General features: G+C 44.3%; 1 protein-coding gene across 1 annotated transcript in view; it reads right to left on the bottom strand.

Moving 5' to 3' along the window:
• The window catches only part of ADGRA1 (adhesion G protein-coupled receptor A1), a 129,812-nt gene that overhangs the window by 96,488 nt on the left and 12,713 nt on the right, over positions 1 to 20,611 (bottom strand). The window contains 2 exon segments of the mRNA XM_015426896.1: positions 7,474 to 7,597; positions 10,179 to 10,306. Of these exon segments, the coding sequence (XP_015282382.1) occupies positions 7,474 to 7,597; positions 10,179 to 10,306 (252 nt within the window).

Below are 20,611 nucleotides of genomic sequence, written 5' to 3'. Positions count from 1 at the left end.
AGGTTGAAGTTATCAACGACTGTTAAATAGTGTTACTATTTTAAGCATGTTTGTATTTTAAGTTTTTTTTTTTTAAAAAAACCCCATTAATTGTGTGTTCTTTATAAAGTTAATATCTTCGCTATCTGGCATTACATTTTATTTATTTATTTATTTATTTATTTATTTTATTTATATCCCACCCTCCCTTGACAGGCTCAGGGCGGCTCACATTTACCAACACAATGTACCCAGTCAACATAAAACGTTTTAAAACAAGTTAAAATCTTACAAACAATTAAAGTGCTCGCAGTTAATACTCTTCAATGGATTAAGATGGTGTGCTATTTGATGACACACATTGCCTTGCCCGACAAGTCCCATTTATGTCAGTTCCGGCCCTTGTAACAAATGAGTTTAACACCCCTAGTCTAGAATAACTGCGCTAATTGCACTGCTAGAAAAAGCATGGTGAAGTGTGCCCAAAATGAGACCAATGTAAAATAAGATCTCTCTGAAATTGGTGAAATGTCCCAGTGGATTTAAGTGACCCTTAGAGAGAAGTTTTTGTAAGCTGTGTCTTCTTGTACCTTCTTCCTTTGTTTACAGGATTCAGTGGCCAGCAGCAAATTAATTAATTAATTAATTATAGTATGGTAGTGTATGCAGTACTGCTAGATCCTAAGATTGTCTGGCAGCCAGAAGTTCTAGCTCTTTAGAGTTATGCACCACTAGGTGTTGAGCTAGACTTGTTTTTGAGGCAAAAGATGTTTCAGAGGTGGTTTACCACTGCCTGCCTCTGTGTCACAACCCTAGTATTCCTTGGAAGTCACCCATCCAAATACCAGCCATCCAAATATGATCCTGCTTAGCTTCTGAGATCTGACTGGATTGGGCTATCCTGGGCTATCCAGGTTAGGTAGCAGCTAATAAAAAGGACAAGAACAATGCAGTGCCCCCCATCTGTTGGGCTCAAGAAGTCTGTCTTCTGCCTATTCACACAGAATTCTATTCTGCAAAAAAGGGGGGCAGAATTCAAGCCCAGATGCCAGGGCCAGTGTCAGCATACTCTGAGGTGGAGTTTTGGCCAAGGCCCAGTTCTTCTGGTGGGGCCCACCGCTGCCACCCTGCACCTGCTCAGCTCCCCTGCTGCCCGTCTACTTGTTGTAAGGCCTCTTCGCCACCTACAGTCCTAGCTGCATGCACTGCCCAACATAGTCAGGGAAGGATGGGTAAGCACTGGGAGGACTGGAAAATGAGCTAGTGGGTGGGGGAAGGATAGATGTTTAGGTAGTGGGGAAGGGGAATGCAAACAGGTAGACAGGGAGGTGTGAGGGGGGCACAAGGGGAGGGACATAGGAGAAGAGGGCCCCCGGGAACTCTCTGTCCAGGGCCCACTGAAACCTGGAACTGGCCTTGCCACATACTATTCAATATAATCATAGACAGCCTTTCTTCTCATTAGGGTTTGGAGTTACATGATGTTGCTGACAAGGATTGAGCACTGGCTAGCACACACAGGCCTAAATCTAGAAAAGATTGAGCCTGTACGCACTTTTAGAATATTGGGAACAGAAAACGGAGGCCAGCTGTCTGCCATGAAGGGTCAGGGCCAACCAGAAAATGGCTGCCATGGGGTACTGGGGAAGAGAAAAATACTAGGTGAGCAGATGTTTGAGAAGTTCCCTTACAGGCCATTCCCACACATGCCATGGTCAGCTTTCCATTTTAAACCTCTCTTTAAATAAATTTAAAAAAAGGGTTAGGCAATATTGCTTCAGTTCAGGGAAAACAACAGAAAATGAATTTTCCAGCAGGACGGTCTCCTTCTCTTTTCCGCAGACTACTGAAAAACAATTCAGCCTTACCTAAACCTAATAAGCAACAGACAGGACATTTTCTACTAATGTACTGTTAAAAAACCTAGGGAGAACAACAATAAAAATGGAGGAAAGTACTGACTAATCTACAGAAATTCACATACAGACACAAAGTATTAAGAGGCTTTTAGCCAAGGAACTGACAGGTTAGTCTGTATCAATCAGCACACAGACACCAGCCCTTTCCCTCAATAGCTTCTGGTTTGGGTTGTCAGTTTATGACTGGAGAAATTTTTGCTCTATGCAGGTTTTAAAGTTACAGCACCCCTGTCAGTTTCTAGACTGGACTGTTTACTGGCTCACAGTCCCCCAGCCCTACTGGATAGAGACAGAGCCATCCCTAGACCATATGTGAGGTGTTGTGCCAGCTCCGCTTTCTTGTAGGAGCTTCCTTTCTCTCATTGCATCTCTCCACCATCATGTTCATCCATAGGCTACTGCCTACATAGCTCCACTTCCTTCAAGCTTGGGGGTTTTTTTGGTTTTTTTTGCTAGGGCCTCCCTTGCATGGTTGTCCTACTTCATTTGAAAGCATACGGCTCCTCCTGATCTTCAGCACTGAGCAAGAAGTGGGAGCTCTGTAATGAATTATCAGATCTCTGTATATGAGAGTGGCTATAACTGAAGGTTTCTTCTCATCTAAAAGCAGCCCTGGATGGAAGGACCACCTGCCCATGTGTAAAGCAGGGATGACTGTGAGTATATTCCAAAATTAAACTAGTGGGTGGAGAGGAGATAAAGCCAACACCTTCTGTTCCATACCTCACTGAGGATTACTGTTTGAAGCCATTGATTTCACAAGCAAGGCTTCTGGTTCCTTGGTGGATACTTAAAAGTACCTTATATTAAGGAAGAAAAACTCACCACCAAACTCTCATGTGCCTGATCCCCACAAGAAAAAGTTAACAGACTGTAAAACAGGCTCTCCATTCTGTCTGCAATTTCTAATGAAGTTTCCTTTATATGAGAGCTACAGTCCCTGAGAACTTAATCCCATTTGGTTGGACGAAATTAGAGCTGGATGGTGTTTTTCATGTCATTGCCTCTAGAACAGAGATGCTTTCTCCTATCAGCCTGAAATTTGAGGGGTACAATCCCTGGGCCTCGCATCCCAGTTGGGGAAAGGAATTACAGGCCAAAACATATTTGCCACTGGAATGACTAGGAACAGATATGAGCTGACAGTTGGCTACGACATAACATTAAACCATGGTTTGAAACGGTGTGAATGAACCTTAGCTCACTTGCTCCCTCGCTCCCTCTCTTCCTTTCTGTCCTCCTCTTGTTATTATTTATTACATTTCTGGATCACCCAGTCCCTGACTACACAAGGCTCTGGACAATTTACAACAGGTTAAAAACAATATAAAATTACATATTAAAATCAACAATCAGTTAATCCTAATTTAATAATCTCCAGATGGTGTTCATATTTTAATCCCACTGTGGGCTGTTCTTATATCTCATGGGCAGTTTAAGGAGGAGGCCAAAGCGGGCAGAATGGAAGAAAAGAGGGTACCAGTTATGATGGAAAACTGTTGCTGTCCTCAACCAAAAGCCTGGCAGAAGATCTCTAATTTACAGGCCCTGCGGAATTGCATTAAGTCCCGCAGGGCCCTGATGGGAGTTGGCAGAGAGTTCCACCAGGTTGGTCAAGGACAGCTGGATATCTTTAAGAGGCAGCTGGCACACAAAATGTTAGCTGCCAGCTCAGGGATTTTAACTTCTGCTAAAACAAGGGAGGATGGTGGAACCTTCTTCTGTGACCCATAGAATTGGACCCCGTGGTCCAATCTTTTTGAAACTTGGGGGGCAGGGGTTTGAGGAGAGGTACCAACAGCTATGCTGCAAATTTGGTGCCTCTACCTAAAAAAACCAGCCCCCTCCCAAGCCCCAGTTGCCCACATTCTCCATTATAGCCCATGGGGCCCATTGACTATAATGGTCCCCCATAAGCTATATTGGAGCTGGAAAAAATAGGGGGGGGGGGTTGGCACACCCATTATGCTTTTCAGTATGATTTGTAAGCTGCCAAGTCTCAGGAAAATTGGGATATAAATATTTGAATAAACAAGTAGTTTGGGCAGGTTGATAACATTGAAGCAACTTCCTGTTAGGTTAGGCAGGGTTCTTACAGTGATTGTTCCACTTCTGTTATATTTGACCTGTAATTTGTCATATTTCACTAAAAAAAACCCCGAAGTAGACTGCAAGAGTCCCGCCCCCCTAAGTGCTGGCATGTTTTCTAAGGCTCAGCACAGGGCAACAGTTCAAGGCCATGGAGACTTGTTTTCTGGAGACCCGGTCTACCAATATAGTGGAACGGGGTGGATAGACCTGTTCTCTGAAGGCCAAGTCTACCAACATAGTAGGAAGTGGGGGTAGACCAGTTCTCTGGAAGCCTGGTCTATCTCCATAGAGGACAACATTTTTTGTAATAAAATTTGACTTGATTTGGTTTTCCCTTATAATATTTAAATTATTCTTAATATATAGTTTAAATATAGCTTAAAAGAATTCATTCTGAGATTTTTACAAGGTCATGGAAAATCTAAAAAACTGATTTATAGTCAAATGTAGACTCACTAACAGCTTTAATGTTAATAGCTTTTTTTGCTCACAAGGTAGAATTTTTGCTGACAAGACTGTGGCACGCATGAGGTGAAATAATGGAAGGCATAGTCAAGGACGTAGATAAAGCTGCACCTTCCTGTCCACACTCTTCCCAACCTTGCTTTGGGAACAAGAAAGATTGTGCCAAAGCATATTTGGGGGAACTGTGCAGTGGAGCCCAGAGAAAACCTGGAAGGCAGATAACCATATATGAACAGGATCCAAAAAGAGCCAGGATATGGGTGTGTTTTTTTGGGGGGGGGGCAGGGTTCTGCAAAGGAAAACCCATGGTAAAACAACCCTCCTCCCCAAAACAGGACTCTAAAACAGTTCCAAAGAATGGTTTACAATTCTGATTTTGGGGGAAAGCACAAAGATCAGTTTTAATGTAATATCAAACAATGGTGCGCATTGAATTGGAAGTCACTAACTGAGTTGGGGCATGCAAGAGGAGGAAGGAGCAGATGGGACAGAGGGGTGGTGTGGGTTTGTTAACATAATACAGAACCATGGCTTATTGTCCCATCTGAATCAACCTATGGATACATACAGGCATGCATATGCATTATGACATCCTATAGGACATCCTATGAGAAAATCTAAGTGGAGTGTTAATAAAATATAACTTCCTAGGTCATCCAGAGAGAACTGATGCAAAGCAATTAAAATATACGACTGGCAAAAAAAAGTAATTTAAAACAGCTGATTTTGTCCAAAAGCAAGAGACTAATTTCCAAATTAATTTTGAAAAGGAAAAGCAGATTACTATTGTCAGTGAAGATTTATTACAGGGGATATTACCACATCTTTTCATAAGCTAAAAACAAAATGCTGCTCTCTTCCAAATTAACAAGAGGAGGAAGGCAGAACTTTGTGTGGTATTATAGTCGGACTATATAGACTTGCAACTTTCTCAAATTAAAGGGAAACACATGAAAGATAACCCACAAAACTCATTATCACAACCTAAATCTGAAGAGTTTTAACAAAATGATACCTATTTCAAAAACCAGAAGTGTCAATCCTGAATCGGTTGAGTAAAATTACATTACTGGATTTATAGAGATTCAAAGAAAATTCTGAGGCAAGGGCAGGAAACATAAATAACAAAGATAAATAGTCAAAGGCTACATCATGAAGTGATTAGTCTAGACATAGCATAACTGAGAAATCGGTCACTTAAACATCCCTTCCCCCCCATCATCTGATGAGGCAAATCTCACTTATATGTAAAGCCATACAGACACCAGTTATCCAAACGTTCCGGTCTGGAAATCCACGTTTTCCCTCTGAGAATTGCTATGATGCCTTGCTCTAAATCCAGGCCTCTTAGAATCCTGAAATGAAAGACCCGAGATCTTTCTCAGGCCTGCCACACTCTCCAACACATTTCTGAAGGATCTCTCAGGGTTAGGGTTGTCATCCTCCAGGTGGCACCAGGAGGCCTCCCAGTATTACAATTGATCTCCAGACTACAGAGATCAGTTCTCCTGGAGCAAATGGCTGCTTTGGAGGGTGGACTCTATGGCATTATACCCTGCTGAGGTCCCTCCCCTCCCCAAACCCCACCATCTCCAGGCTCCACCCCAGAATCTCCAGGTATTTCCCAATCCAGAGCTGGTCACATTACTCAGGGCCTATGAAATCTCTCATGAAACCATCTATCTTCAAACCACTGTTTGTTCAGCAGTCTGCCTTCAGACTGAAGTTCAACCAAAGCAGGGTTTACTGTGACATTAGAGTGCAGCATGGGACCAGAGAAATCACTGGTTTGAATCTCGTATCTGCCAAACTTCATTCTCAGTCCCCACCCAACTGCAGTGTGGGGATAAGAGCACGGACATTCCATAAAGTACTTTTGTAAGGTTTACTGAGCATTGCAGGTTCAGAATTATTCTAGCCTAGGGAAGGAACAGCAGTCATGAAGCTTGCTTTAAAGAAATACTGATCTAAAATGTAATCTCATTGTAAATTCTCTCTGAAACTAAACAACAAAGCTCCAGCCCTTCCACTTTTTTATTTCATTCAAGGAACAGTCCTATTTTTAAAACAAGATACCCAAAAGTGTACTTAGTAACGGCATGTTGAGCTGATGATATCATTTAAAAGGCTTAGAAGTACTTAACAAGAATACAAGATCAGAAGGAGAATTACAAATAATAAACAACATTCTTCTAAACAGAAAGAGAAAAGGAAAATAGCTTTGCAGTGCTGGTCGTACAACATAAGAAAGAATGACGTTAATAGACATATAGGCTACAATCCTATGCATGTATATTTCCAAGTAAGCCCCAGTGAGATCAGTAGGACTTACTTCTAAGTAAATATGTTTAGGACTGAACTGTATCAAAAGTTCCAAGGCCTAGTAAACCAAATCACATTCCCTTTCTGCATTCTTGTGCTTTAGGACTCAGGCCAACCTTTGTGTTCCAAATAGAATCAAGACTATATTAGGTTTGTCAGGGCTAGCCTGGCAACCAGCACAAGAGACTTGGGGGAGGGGCTCTGAGTGATGGAATGATGCCATTTCTGGGGAAACGTCAAAAATGATGTCTCACCTCTCTAAGAATTACCAGAAACACTATGGAGGACTGGTGTCAATGTCACTTCCAGAGAAAACCCAGAAGTGACACCAGTCCTGTCTAGAAATAATCAGAAACTCTATGGTTTTACCATGGGGTTTCTCTGGTTTTACCACAGAATTTCTGGCAATTTCTGGAGAGGCATGACATAACTTCTGGGTTTCCCCAGGAAGTGATGTTACAATGTAGGCTCAATGGCCTTTTTATGATTTTATTTGTCCCCTGCCATTACTCTAAGCGATGCCTGAAAACAGGAGCTGGAGGAAGAGATCCCCTGCTCGGGGACGGGCAACCTTAGAATATATTTATCTATTCATCCTTCATTTATTGTCGTAAAAAGTACTAATGTCATTCGTTTGTACAATGCAACGCTCTCCCCATGATAAAATATAAAAGTGAATTGTAAGGCACACACTCACCGCTTGACAGACAATTGGATATTTTACACGATTTATTCCACCAGCGAAAACAGCAAAAGTGAGGGCAGTATGGAAACAGAAGTTGAGAAGCATGTGCCAGCCTTTTCTGCTGATTCGAATGGTGCTGTGCAAAGTTAACATAAAAGCAATGTCACATTTTTATAATTATAATTGTCACAGAAATTCCAACAATACTTTTTAAATACACTGTCATGGCTTCAAACTTGGGGTCTGGGCAGTCCTATAGACAGTCAGAGATGTTTGAGGCAGTGCCAAAATTGCTGTCTGGCATCAATAAACCTTATTTACATGGTCGGGACATTCCAGAATAGCAGGGCTGTTTGGCCTCAGCCCAGTAGTTTGGGCACCATATCTCAAATCACTGTGTTACAGCCATATTGAATTCTGCTCTTTGAATCCCTGGTCATAAACCAGGTATTGCATAATCTCCTATCCTGAGATGACTCAGAGGCAAGGAAAGCATGTGTTTAATTAGGGGCTCTCTCTCTCTCTTTGCTTTAGCATTCAATTAGCCATTTGAATGTGCAAACAAAACAGAGCCGGAAGCACTTTTAAGAGGCTGTTATGCAAACAAGCCCTCAGAAAGATATACTACCTCCAGAACAACAAATGCAGTTTTTGCATTAAGCTCAGTTAACAATGAGGTAAATATTAATTTATTTGTTGTCTTTCTATCCCACACTTTTCCTCCAAGGAGTTCAAGTCAGGCAAGCTCTCACGACAAAACTAGGCCTGCTCAGCTGATTAGCTTCAGAGCTGGCATTAGCGTTTTCATGACGAAACGAGGAGTAATATAAAATGAGGGTTATCCTCAAATCTATTAGTGCCAAACAACACATTACATTTGACACATGACCACCATGAAAAGTTAGATGGTTTTGCATGGGAACTCAGTCTCATGCGCACAGGGTCCTGATTGAGATCAAGGCCACAGAGCTTGGGGAGAAAAGACTCTTGTTCCCTTCTCTTGCCATTTCCCCCACCCAAAACAGACCAGAGCGGGTCAATATTTATCCTTTTGGTGGCTGCATATGTATTGATTGTCTATGCCAGGGCTCTAGTCGGGGGGGAGCTCTCAGGTACGGAGCTCCGGAAGAGAACCTCTAGGTTGCGGGGCGGTCACGTGGTGAAGCCCCGCCCCCTTCTTTACCCCGCCCTCTGCTTCGATCCTCATTCCGTTTGGGAATGAGGATGAAGCAGGAGGGTAAGTAGCCGGGCCTTCTGACACACTTCCGGTGATGTCAGGGGGTGTGGCCTTCTGTCACTTCCGGTGATGTCAGGGGGCGTGGCATATGCAAATAAGTTATGCTAATGAGTTATGCTAATGAGCTCCGGCAGCTCTTTTTCTACAACAAGACCCCTGGTCTACGCAGCTGCCAATGGGCTAAAATGCAACCCCAGGGCCATTTCGCTTCAGGAAAACAGCTTAGGAAGAAAGTAGGCATCCCTTCTCCTATCTACTACAGCTCTAGTCTGCATGACTGATAACTGAGCTCCTGTCAGGGTTACCATCTTCAAGTTAGAACATTCTGGAGATTTGGGTGTGGAACCTGGGAAGGACTGAAAATAAGTGGGCACATGCCACAGGATCATTGAGCTGAGCACCAATCTTATCTATTCCATCTTGTAATTCAACTGTTTGAATCAAACCTATTCCTGTCTTCAACAGCTCCATCTTGAATTCTGTTTCTGGGTCAGATTATAGAACGACAAAACATTGAGAGCTTAGTGTACCCATTCAGTTGGATGGCAAGGCAGACATTCTGATATCAGCCACCAGCCACAACGGAGCTTTCCCCAGCCCTTCTGTCCCAAAACCAGGGGTCATTTCGTAGAAAAAGAGGTGCAGGAGCTCATTAGCATAACTCATTAGCATAACTTATTTGCATATGCCACACCCCCTGACATCTCCGGAAGTGTGTCAGAAGACAACACCCACCGCTCAGGCTCCACTGGACTGTTTTGGATTGCTAGCTATTTGGGGGGAGGGGAACGTGCAGATCTGTCCTCACAGAGGAGGGAGAGCTTGTGCCTGAATAAAACTTGGTCTTAAAGGTGCCACTAGACTGTTTTGGATAGGGGGGGTGGCTCTGTAACTTACCTGCCTGCTTCTTGCTCTGACTGAGAGCTGCTGGGAGCAGGGGGTGGGGCTTGTTGCATGTGCCCGCCCACTGGGCTCTTTACTGCCGGAGCTCCACTCCTGTGCATTATCACATTTTCTACGCACTGATATCTGTTCTGCTTTTTGGTGATCTACTTCCAGGGGAGCTCCCAGATCCTCACATGCTGTTGTAATGCTCTAACCCGCACAGCACAATGGATCTCAGTTTCAACTCCTGGCAGATCCAGTTAAAGGATCTTATGTTATGTGTTGGGAAATACCTGTTGTTGCTTGATATCTATGGAGAGCTGTTGTCAGCATGAGTAGACAACAGGGAACTAGATGACCCAAGTGAACCATGTAAATATTGTTTGGTGGACAAAACCATCTAGGCAGATCCTCGGGGGGGGGGAGTAGCGCCAGAAGATAGGCCACAAGTTTTCATCACTGCATAAACACAAGTTTTCATGTGTGCATATGCCAGATGGGTGGGGGAGAGACTGTGTTTAGTTCATCTTTTACGCAACAAAGAAAATACACTCTGGCTCCAGCAATTGATAGCAACTAGCATAGCCCTTCTTACCTGTGATGCACAATATATGTGATAATTGAAGCAAACAGGCACAACAGCATGACAGCAGTACATGCATAGACCACAGGGTGCAGGAACTCCCCAGGGTACTGGGGAAGGGTCAACACTGTCTTCAGATCCTGCCAAGGGAGAAAAACAACATGGATTCAACTTCTAAAAGTAAGAGCAAATCAGACTCCTAACCTCAGTGCACAGTTCCCTCTAAGCTGGCACACAACATTTCAGAGCCTGCTCAGAGGATTTCTGCTCTGTTCACAACCAAGCATCCATAGGAAACAATGGAGGATGGGGGCACCTCCTTCTGGGGCCCATAGAAGTGGACTCACTGGTCCAATATTTTTGAGACTGGGGCGGGGGATTTGAGGAGAGGCACCAGCAGCTATGCTGCACATTTGGTGTCTCTACCTCAAAAAACAGCCCCCCCAGCCTCAGATACCCCTGGATTGAGTCTCCATTATTATAGCCTATGGGGCCCATTGACTATCATAGGCTATGATTGAGCCAGGGGGAAAATATATTTTTTTGCACACCCATATTATGCTTTTCTGTATGATTTGTAAGCTGCCTTGATTCACAGGGAAAAATGGGATATAAATATTTGAACAAATACATAGTTTGGGCAGGTTGATAACATTTAAGCAACTTCCTGTTTGTTAGATTAGGCAGCGTTCTGACAGTGATTGTGCCACCTCTGTTATACCTGATCTGTAATGCTGGTTATCATATTTCACTAAAAAAAAAAACCCCAAAACAAATTACACTGCAAGAGTTTCCCCTCCCAAGTGCTATATGTTTTTTAAGGGTTAGCACAAGGTGATGGTCCAATGTAGTGGACTGGGGTGGGTATGTATAGAAATTTTGATTTCTGCTTTCTATAATCCATGCCTTCTCCTGTGATGTCTTTCTGATAACATGCTGTGTCTTATCTCCTCTCACAAGCATGCTATATAACCATGCTATATAACCGCACATTCTTTCACACCTCTAAGTGGAAGAGGCAGACCTTATGGCTCCTGGCTCTGCCTCACATTCAACAAGTCATGTATGCGATGGAGACGCTGGAAGCTGGGTCACCTGACTGCAGGAGGGGTTCCCAAACTTCTAGCCTATCCCCACAAGCAGCTATGACAACCAACAATTGGGCACATCCCCTGTCCACTCGTGATTGGCTGCATGGCCACAGCTGATCATGACTGGAATTGGAGTATAATTGTTTGATTCCAATGAGAGAGAGTCTCTGCTCCATTAGTGGGCTCAGGATGGCTATTATGGAGGCTTGTGAATTTTGGGTAACTACTGAAATGTATTTTAGATTATTAATTTTTTATGTAACTATGTATTTATGCATTTATGAGATTGTTTGTATTTATTAAACCTTGTTGTTCACTGCCCTGAGCCCACTCATTGGGAGGGCCTAATGTATAATAATAACAATAAAAAACCAAACCACAATAAACAAATAGACAAGACTGCAGGGAACATCCATTCAAAAGCTGCTGATTCCTCATGGGATAAAACTTGGCTCAGAACCTCCCAATAATTTCATGACTGGTCCTGCTTCCTGGCAGCCACTTTGTGATGAAACTCCTTTCTCAAAATTTCAAAAGAGCCTGCAGGCTCCCCTGTGTTGGGGATCCCAGATTTATAACAACAATGAAAACAACAAATTCCAACAGAGGGTGCGTTCAGACGGGCCGCTTGGTCTGCTTTCGGCCCGCCTCAGAAACAGATTTTATCTGTGCAGTCACACAGTCAACATCTGCCTCCCGTCCCCAGCCGTCACTTTCTGGCTCAAAACTGCTTTAACACGGAGTGTTTTGATACCAGGTCCCCAAGTGGTGTTTTCCTGATTCTCCGGTTCCAGTCGCACTTTTCTGACGTCTGATCGCTCCTCCGGTGTTGAGCACTTCTGGTTTAAACCCACTCCCTACTCGAAAGTGCCCGAGGCTTCCGCTTTTTGCCCGCCATTTTTTTCAAGCATTGGCGGTGTGCACATAGGTGGAGGTCCGTCACCGTGTCATTAAAACAATGTTTAAACGGTGCCTAGTTTTAGTGTTTGGACAAGTTCGGGATCTCATGGAGGCAATTTTCGGGGTAAACGTTTAAAGGGAAATGTTCCTTTAAATTTTAAAGGGAAGTGTTCCTTTAAAGGGAAGTGTTCCTTTAAAGTTTAAAGGGAAGTGTTACAGCATTCGGGTTAAAGTGGAAATCGCTGTTCTGCGCACGTGCGGAAATTTTAGTTCTACAGATGGCTGCCTGTGCGCATGCCCAAACTGAGAGAAAAAACAACAACAGCGACACACACTCCCGCATGTGGACGGCTGGGAGCAATGTGGCTGCACAGTGATCCAGAGCAAGGAGGTGAGTGTGATCGCAATTCTCCAGGTTAAAAAAGACCGCATCAGGGCCAGAGCAATTTAAACCGCTCCCAGCACGCCGTCTGACTGCACCCAGAGGCTGCTAATTCCAAACAACAGCACAAACACTATTTAAGCTTACTGTTGGCTTCCTGTAAAAGATGAGGAAGGCCCTTCTGTCTTATCATTCTTCTTAAAGCTGGGAGTCAACTGGTCTGGTGGGCCTCCTTAACAAGATGCTTTACAACAGGACTGCCACTTAGTGTTGCAAACCTGCAAGTGGCACCTGGAGATCTCCCACTACTACAATAGATCTCCAGACATAAGAACATGAGAGAAGCCAATGTTGGATCAGGCCAATGGCCCATCCAGTCCAACACTCTGACGAATTTCAGACAGCCTATATATTCCAAGCGGTCTCGCTTTTCTATATCATTTCTGAAGCGCTACGAGGTGCTGTGTAAAATGCCCCGTAGCGCTTCCTTCTGCACCGCTTTGTTTTCCCACCCTTTTCTGCCCATGCGGTCAATCTCCGTTGTTTTTTTCTTTGAATGTTCATTTTAGAGCACTATAGCTCTAAATAGCACAAGAGCGACCCCATTGGAATGCCCATTGGAATGCCTGGACTCCACTGGGATACATGAGATAGCTGCATCTGCCACCTGGAAACAAGTACCTCATTGGACAGTAGGTTTTGGTGGGAAATCAGGGCATCAGTGATTGGTGTGACAGATGTTGCTAACCCTTCCGTGCCCACTGTGAGTCAAGGGAAGGTGATGGGTTGTCAGGTTGCCAGCTGGGGAAAAGATGCTCATTGGCATGGATGGATGCACATCAGGCTGGGTTAGCAACATCTGTCTCACCAATCATTGATTCCCTGATCTCCCGCCTAAACCTGCTGTCCAATGAGCAACTTCTCCCCAGCTGGTATGTTTTGTTATTATCCTATACCTACTAAGCCTTGGTTTTGCCTCTATTGTCTTGTCTTTTGAGGATCTTTTCCTTCTTTTTGGTAGAGTTGCCAAGTCTCTTACCTGGCATAGCGGTGGAGGGGGGGGGACCTGGTCCCACGTGCACACACCCTGATGATGTTGCCTGGAAGTGATGTAATCACGCTGGGCACGTCGCATAGAGTTTTCAGGGTGATTGCTAGAGCGTCGCCTGGTGACATGCCCAGCGTGATTATGTCACTCCCAGGTGACGTCATCATGCTGGGCACATCAGCCTGATCTGGCCACTTCGGGGGTGGGGTTCCCACTGCCGGCTGGATTGGGACCCTTTCGGCGGGGGAATCCCCGCCCCCCTGGGGGGGACTTGGTAGCCCTACTTTTGGCTTTGTCATTTTGCTTATCATTTGAGCTTTTAATAGAAATTCTGAAAACAGTAACACTGATTTCATGGCGTTTTGGCCCTACCATATTCAAATTTTCCATTTACATGTGTTTATGTATATTAGCTTAAAAATGATATATTTCATGCATCTAATGAAGTCGGAAGGTTTTAGGGCCCAATAAATTTGTTAGCATAAGATGCCACAAGATTTCTTTTGTTTTTTCCTACCTTTTTTCCCTACCTTTTTGTTGTTGTGGTGTTTGCCATTAAGTCACAGCTGACTTATGGCAACCCTCTAGGGTTTTCAAAGCAAGAGACATTCAGAGGTGGTTTGCCATTCATCATGACCCTCATATTCCTTGGTGGTCTCCCATCCAAACACTAGGCAGGGCCAACCCTGCTCAGCTTCTGAGAGTTGACAAGATCAGGCTAGCCTGGGTTAGTGCTGTGTGCAATAAATAAGCAGTGTGTATGTGTGTGTGTGTGACAGACACTCTGTCTTGGCCTTTGCACATTAAGCCTTAATTTCCAAGACCCCTATGGATAAACAGTCACGCTGTATCTATCTAATGCTGCACCTAATTTAAAAGGCTTCCAAATCAGTTTTGCCCTAGGCATCTGGAAACCTCTGGATGGCCCTATGCTAACTGTAAGTGTTGCATTTGAAGGTGATTCACTTCTGCTGTTGCATGTTTAGGCTGCTATTCTGTACCTCTTTATACCTCCAGAAATGTAAGAATGTGACTCTCAGCAGAGAAGTGCAACCCAAATGTTCAGCAGTGGCTCTGCTGCCTGCGAGGTAGCAAAAAACAGCTAAACAAATGAACAAACAAAAAACCACAGGAGCTTTTTAAACTTCCACGAATGTAAACAATTGTTTTGGGCTAAGGAGTGTGAAAGTTGAGCTGCAGTTCTGTTCTCAGCACACTCATACTTTAGAATGTATCTTACATTACAGAAGCACTGAACAGATTTGCAGCGAGTAACAAGGTAAGCACTTTTGTGCTATTGCTGTACCTCTTCTTGGAAAAGGAATACCTCCCCCCCACATAAAGTGATAACTAAATGGCTGCTGCCTAATTACATTAATGGAAGGTACAAACAAAACAATGCTGGGATAATAGCAAGCTCAGAAGCAGGTCATACATACAGCCCCACTGACCATATTCAGGAGTTGCGTGTAAGTGTGCACGGCCCAGTATTCATCTCAACCTGTTCTGCTTAAGTGGCTCTATGAAAGCAAATGCCATATATCTTGCTGAGCAGAGCCATTTTTTGCCAACAGGAGGAACTTGTGAACAATCAAGCCTCTAAAAGTCCTTTTCATTGCAAAACAGTCTTAATTTTATCTTTGCTTTCAGTTTTGATCCTGCACAGCAAACTTGTCAAGCAACGAAACTTTTAGCTCAAGTACTACAACATATTAATGACAATGCAAAATACCCTTTATTCAAGTTCTGTACGCAGGAAACTGATTTCATTACAGATACATGATAAATTCATCTCGTCTGCCTTTTAATGATAATTAAATCTTATTGATCAGTCAGCCGCCCCTGAGTGATCCCCTGAGAGAAAAAGCAAGCCGAAGATAAAGATAATTTTTCCACATAGTATGCAAACTAGTGTAATTATACATCACATCTGAACAAGGCAGTTTTCTGATTTTATTTCCTAGAGGGAAACCTAGAAGACAAGAATGCTGGTAATTGGCAACTAATAATGGAAGGGTGTTTTTTAAATTGAAAACCTGGAAAATAAATATTTAGCATGGCTGCAAATGGAGAAAGAAGAAGAGGATGAAGCCCTTATTGATAAGGAACAGAAAACAATGATTACATCTGCCTTTTCACTGCAGTTATTCTGAGCCAGTATTCATCAAACTGCTTCAAATAACTGAAGGCCAATAGGAAAAAACATATCTCAGAAAAACCCATAATACATGAAAATTGTATATAAATCTTTACATCATGTATAAAGAGATAACTTTGAAGAATACCTTCAAAGTAAACATTGAGAATAATGAGGATAATGAGGACATCATCACTTCTAGGAAATCAGGGTGACACTCTGCTTTTTTGGGGAAAACTCTATGGTAAATTTGACTTCCACCATGGAGTTTTTGCCCAAATACCAAAGTGTTGCCCAATGACCCAGATGTGATGGTAACTTTTGGGTCATGTGGGCAGTGATGTAGACATGTCGCTGCATGTCAGATGGATCTCCCTCTTTTTCAGGGTAAGTTCCTCCCCGCCAGCCAGCTGATCTGTGGCAGGGTGTGGTGGGGCCTGGCAACAGAGGACTCCTGCCTCCAGGGGTCTGGTGGCAACCCTAAATGAGGAGATGGTTCTTAAGTATATGGTAGTTGGAGCAGAAATAAATCACCATGCTGATTAGCTTCTCAATACAGATCCTGTATCTGATACAATAGAATCTAATCCATGCAACATAGGGTTTCCAGGTATCACCGAAAAACTGGCAGGGGGTGGGGATGAACTTATTGGCAGCAAACTGAGGCCTAGGCCTCTGTTGCCATTTTTATACCATAGAGTTTTTTGCCCAAATTCCAGAGTGCTCATGCATCGCCAGTGGTGTGACGACATTACTTCTGGTGTGTGCCAGAAGCGACATTGATGCATCGCTGGCAACAGAGGCCTAGGCCTAAGTTTGCTGCTGGTAAGACCACCTGCTGGCCAGCTGAACAGCACTGGGGGGCAAAGTGGTGGATCCCCCGCCTCCAGTGAGAGTCTGGGAACCCTAACTCAGAGTTGGCAACCCTAGTTATCTGCCCTTGATTCAATGCTGTTAAGAAGTGTTTTTGTGTTTATGTGTGTGTGCTTCCCCACACCAGTGCTTGGGGTTTCCATGGCTTTCCTCTGAGTTTTCCAAATCTATGTTGCTGCAAAGTTTTTGGGGGAAATTACAGCAAAGCTGGGATAGCTGCCACCTGAATGGAAAATATCAGATTCATATGGCAGTCATTTTCCCCACACCACCCATCTGCTTCCCCCATCACTTGTGGGCATTCAAGATTTTTGGATTGACATCTGAATATCATTATATTGATAGAACAATATACGTAAATGGTTCTCTAAATTCCCATCTTTCATTAAAAACAAATAAGTTTCTAGCACCTAGAGGTATAGGGAGAAAGACATATCTCCACAATGAAAAGGGATAGAGAGTAACTTAAAAAAAATGAAAGCTGGGAATTCAGGGAACCTGTTACACTTTGGGTGCATTCAGACGGGGGCTTTACAACGGTTAGGGTGCTGGTTCCAACCGGTGTACTTACGGGCGTTCAGACAGCGAACATCTGCCTCCCGTCCCTAACCGTTGTAAATCCTTTTAAACCGTTGCACTCTGCCACTAGGTCCGAAGTGGTGGTAAACAGAGTGTAACGGTTGAAAATGGTGCACCCCGGCGTCTGAATCGCTCTCCTCCGTTGCGCAGCCACTTCCGTCGGAAGCCTGAGGCTTCCGGCTTTCCCCCACCATTTTTTAAAAAAAAACTAGGCGATATCCGCTCAGGCGAAGCTTTGCTCTGAGCGTTTGTTAAAATAATTTTTAAAAGCCCTTACTTTACCGTCCCGGAGGAGTCCGGGACTTAAGCGAGGCCAGGTTGGGCTTTAAACTTTAAAGGTAAGTGCTTACCTTTAAAGTTTAAATGTAAGGGGGGGGTTGAGCATGCACAAAAATTGCCATTCTCTGAATGGCTGTCTGTGTGCATGCTCAAACAGTCCTTAAAAAAAAAAAAAACGCCGATGCCCGCAGCGTGTGAGCGGGTGTCCAACGGAGGGCTCCTCAGACAGGAGGGTGAGTCTGATCGCGTTTCTGCCAGCAGAAACGCCCCGTCTGAACGCACCCATATTGTTACAATGTTATTTATTCATTATGCTACTTAAAATCCACCTTCCTCACTGAGATTTAAGGCAGATTACTCACAGCAAGTCAACACAATCAACAGGATGGGACATCTAATAAACAGGTCAATGGTATCTGAATTGTAGAAGTCTAGAACCAACCAGAAATCTAAGCCTGAAGCGAAACATAATTATTAACTTGATGTGTTAAACACTGCAAAAATTACATAGCAGTATCCTATTTACAGCAGTATCAACTGTACACAGGAGCATAGTTCATAATCCTTCACCCTGTACCCAAGGATCTTTCTGAATAATTTTGTTATAGTAAAACCCTATTACCTATGAGAAAAGCCCTCTTGAATAATTCAGTTGTGCATAGTTTGAGGAAAGCAAGAATAGTGGGAGATTCCCTGACATCATCAGGAAGGCCATACCATAAAGTGGGGGCCATAACAGAGAATGCATGTCTATTGGCCATTTTACCCATTTGCAGGGTGATGCTTGCGGAACACCCTGCTCAGATAAGCAAAGGTGTCATGACAGAGCATGGGGAGGAAGTGATCCCACAGTGAGGGACCAAGGCCATGGAAGGCTTTGTATGTTATAGCTAATACCCTGAACTGAGGCCAGTAACTGATGGGCAGGTAATGGACCAACTGCAGAATGGGAATAATATGCATCATTAGACTACTGTAACTTGCTCTACGCAGGGCTACCCTTGAGACTGACCTGGACACTCCAACTGGTCCAGAATGCAGCTCTGTGGGTCCATATGGGGACCCCGCAAATGGCACATATTCAACCAGTGCTGTGTGAGCTGCATTGGTTTCAAGTGGAGTACCAGATCAGGTTCAAGATTTTGGTGTTAACCTTCAAGGCCCTTAACAGTCTGGGACTCATGTATCTTTGGGACCGCCTCTCCTGGTATACCCTGCAAAGAGCATTATGCTTGGCAGATAAGAACTTACTGGTGCACCTCGGCCTGAGAGACATCCAGCTGTCCTCAACCGGGGCCAGGGCGTTTTCTCTCTCTGCCAAACAACATCCGTGCCCTGCAGTTCCACAGAGCCTGTAAGGCAGAGATGTTCTGCCAAGCATATGGCTGAGGACAGCAACAGGGTTTTAACAGCAAACTGACCAACTGACTATTCCTGTCTCCCCCCCCACATGATGCAGTGGTACAATCAGCAGTTTAGAGTCATCTCATCAGGCAAATTATTATCGTTGTTTTTAACTGTGAATTTAATATTTGAATGTTTTTATTGATGTACACCACCCTGAGCCCTGTTCTACAGGGGAGAGTGGTCTAGAAATTTAATTTAATAAATAACTACTGGACACTATTGACACAGTATGGAACTGGAGGCCCCTTGGCTGTCTTCAGGTCCAGTAATGGAACACTTCAGCCAACTCTCCCAGGACAAGGTTGACAGGATCCTGGAGGCTGTGAGGCCTACCACATGTCTCCTGGACCCATACCCATTGTGGCTTGTGAAAGCCAGCAGTGATAAGATAAGGGTCCCCTGGTAGATATTATCTACTTGTCCCTGAGTTCAGGAACTTTTCCAAGGGCTTTAAAGGAGGCTGTGGTGAGTCTGCTCTTAAATAAGCCATCTCTGGATGCCACCGATCCAGTCAACTACCACCCAGTTTCAAACCTTTTGTTTCTGGGTAAGGTGGATGAAAGAGCAGTAGCTGAACAGCTCCAGGTTTTCCTGGGTGACCCTCGATCCTGGATCCATCCCAGTCTGGCCTCTGCCCTGGCTATGGGATAGATATGGTGCTGGTCGTCCTTACAGATGAGCTCTGGAGGGACCTGGATTGAGGTGGATCAGCGCTGCTTTTATTACTTGATCTGACAGCAGTGTTCAATATGGTCAGTTATGATTTTATGACCCAACATCTCACCGATATGGGGATATGTGGGGCAGCTTTACAGTGGCTCATCTCTTTTCTCCATGGTCAGGGGCAGAGGGTGGTGCTTGGGAAAAGAGTTTCACTGCATCACCCTCTGGTATGTGGCGTCCTACAAGGGGTGATTCTTTTCCCATTGTTATTTAACAATGCTGAGTTGGTCCAGAGTTTTGGGCTCAGCTGCCATCAATATGCTGATGACACCCAGCTATATCTGCTAATGGACAGCCAACCGGACTCCGCCCCAGGTATCTTGGCCAGGGCTTTAGAGGCTGTGGCTGGGTGGTTAAAAGACAGTTGGATAAAACTAAATCCATCAAAGATAGAGGTCTTGTGCCTGGGCCGAGGGGGAGTGGGAATGGGGACCCAACTCCCATCTCTTGATGGGGCACTGTTAACACCATTGCCAACTGTCAAGACTTTGGGCATCATGTTGGACGTGTCATTACCTATGGAGGCCTAAGTCACAAATATTGCCAGATCGGCATTTTTTCATTTCTGCCAAGTCAGGCAACTGACTCCCTATCTCTCTCCCCACTGACCTAGCTACAGTGACCATGCAATTGTCACCTCCAGGCTGGACTACTGCAACTCACTCTATGCAGGGCTGCCCTTGAGCCTGATCCGGAAACTCCAGCTAGTCCAGAATGCAATTGTGCATGTTCTGACAGGAACACCATTAAGAACAATGTACATCTGGTGCTCCACCAGCTGCACTGGCTTCAAGTTGAATACCAGGTCAAAAGTTCAAGGTTTTGGTTTTGACCTTTAAAGCCCTATGTAGTCTGGGACCAACATACCTTCAGGACTGTCTCTCACGGTATGTCTGGATCAAAATCTGCTGGGAGTCCCCAGCCCCAAAGGTATTCACCTAGGCTCAATCAGAGCCAGAGCCTTCTTGACTGTGGTGCCGCCCTGGTGGAACACTCTCCCTGCTGAGATCTGGGCCCTGTGGGACT

This window comes from Gekko japonicus, unplaced genomic scaffold, assembly GCF_001447785.1.
Source record: "Gekko japonicus isolate JY-2015 unplaced genomic scaffold, Gekko_japonicus_V1.1 scaffold35, whole genome shotgun sequence".
Lineage (NCBI taxonomy): Eukaryota > Metazoa > Chordata > Lepidosauria > Squamata > Gekkonidae > Gekko > Gekko japonicus.
This window is presented reverse-complemented; position numbering and strand designations above follow the sequence as displayed.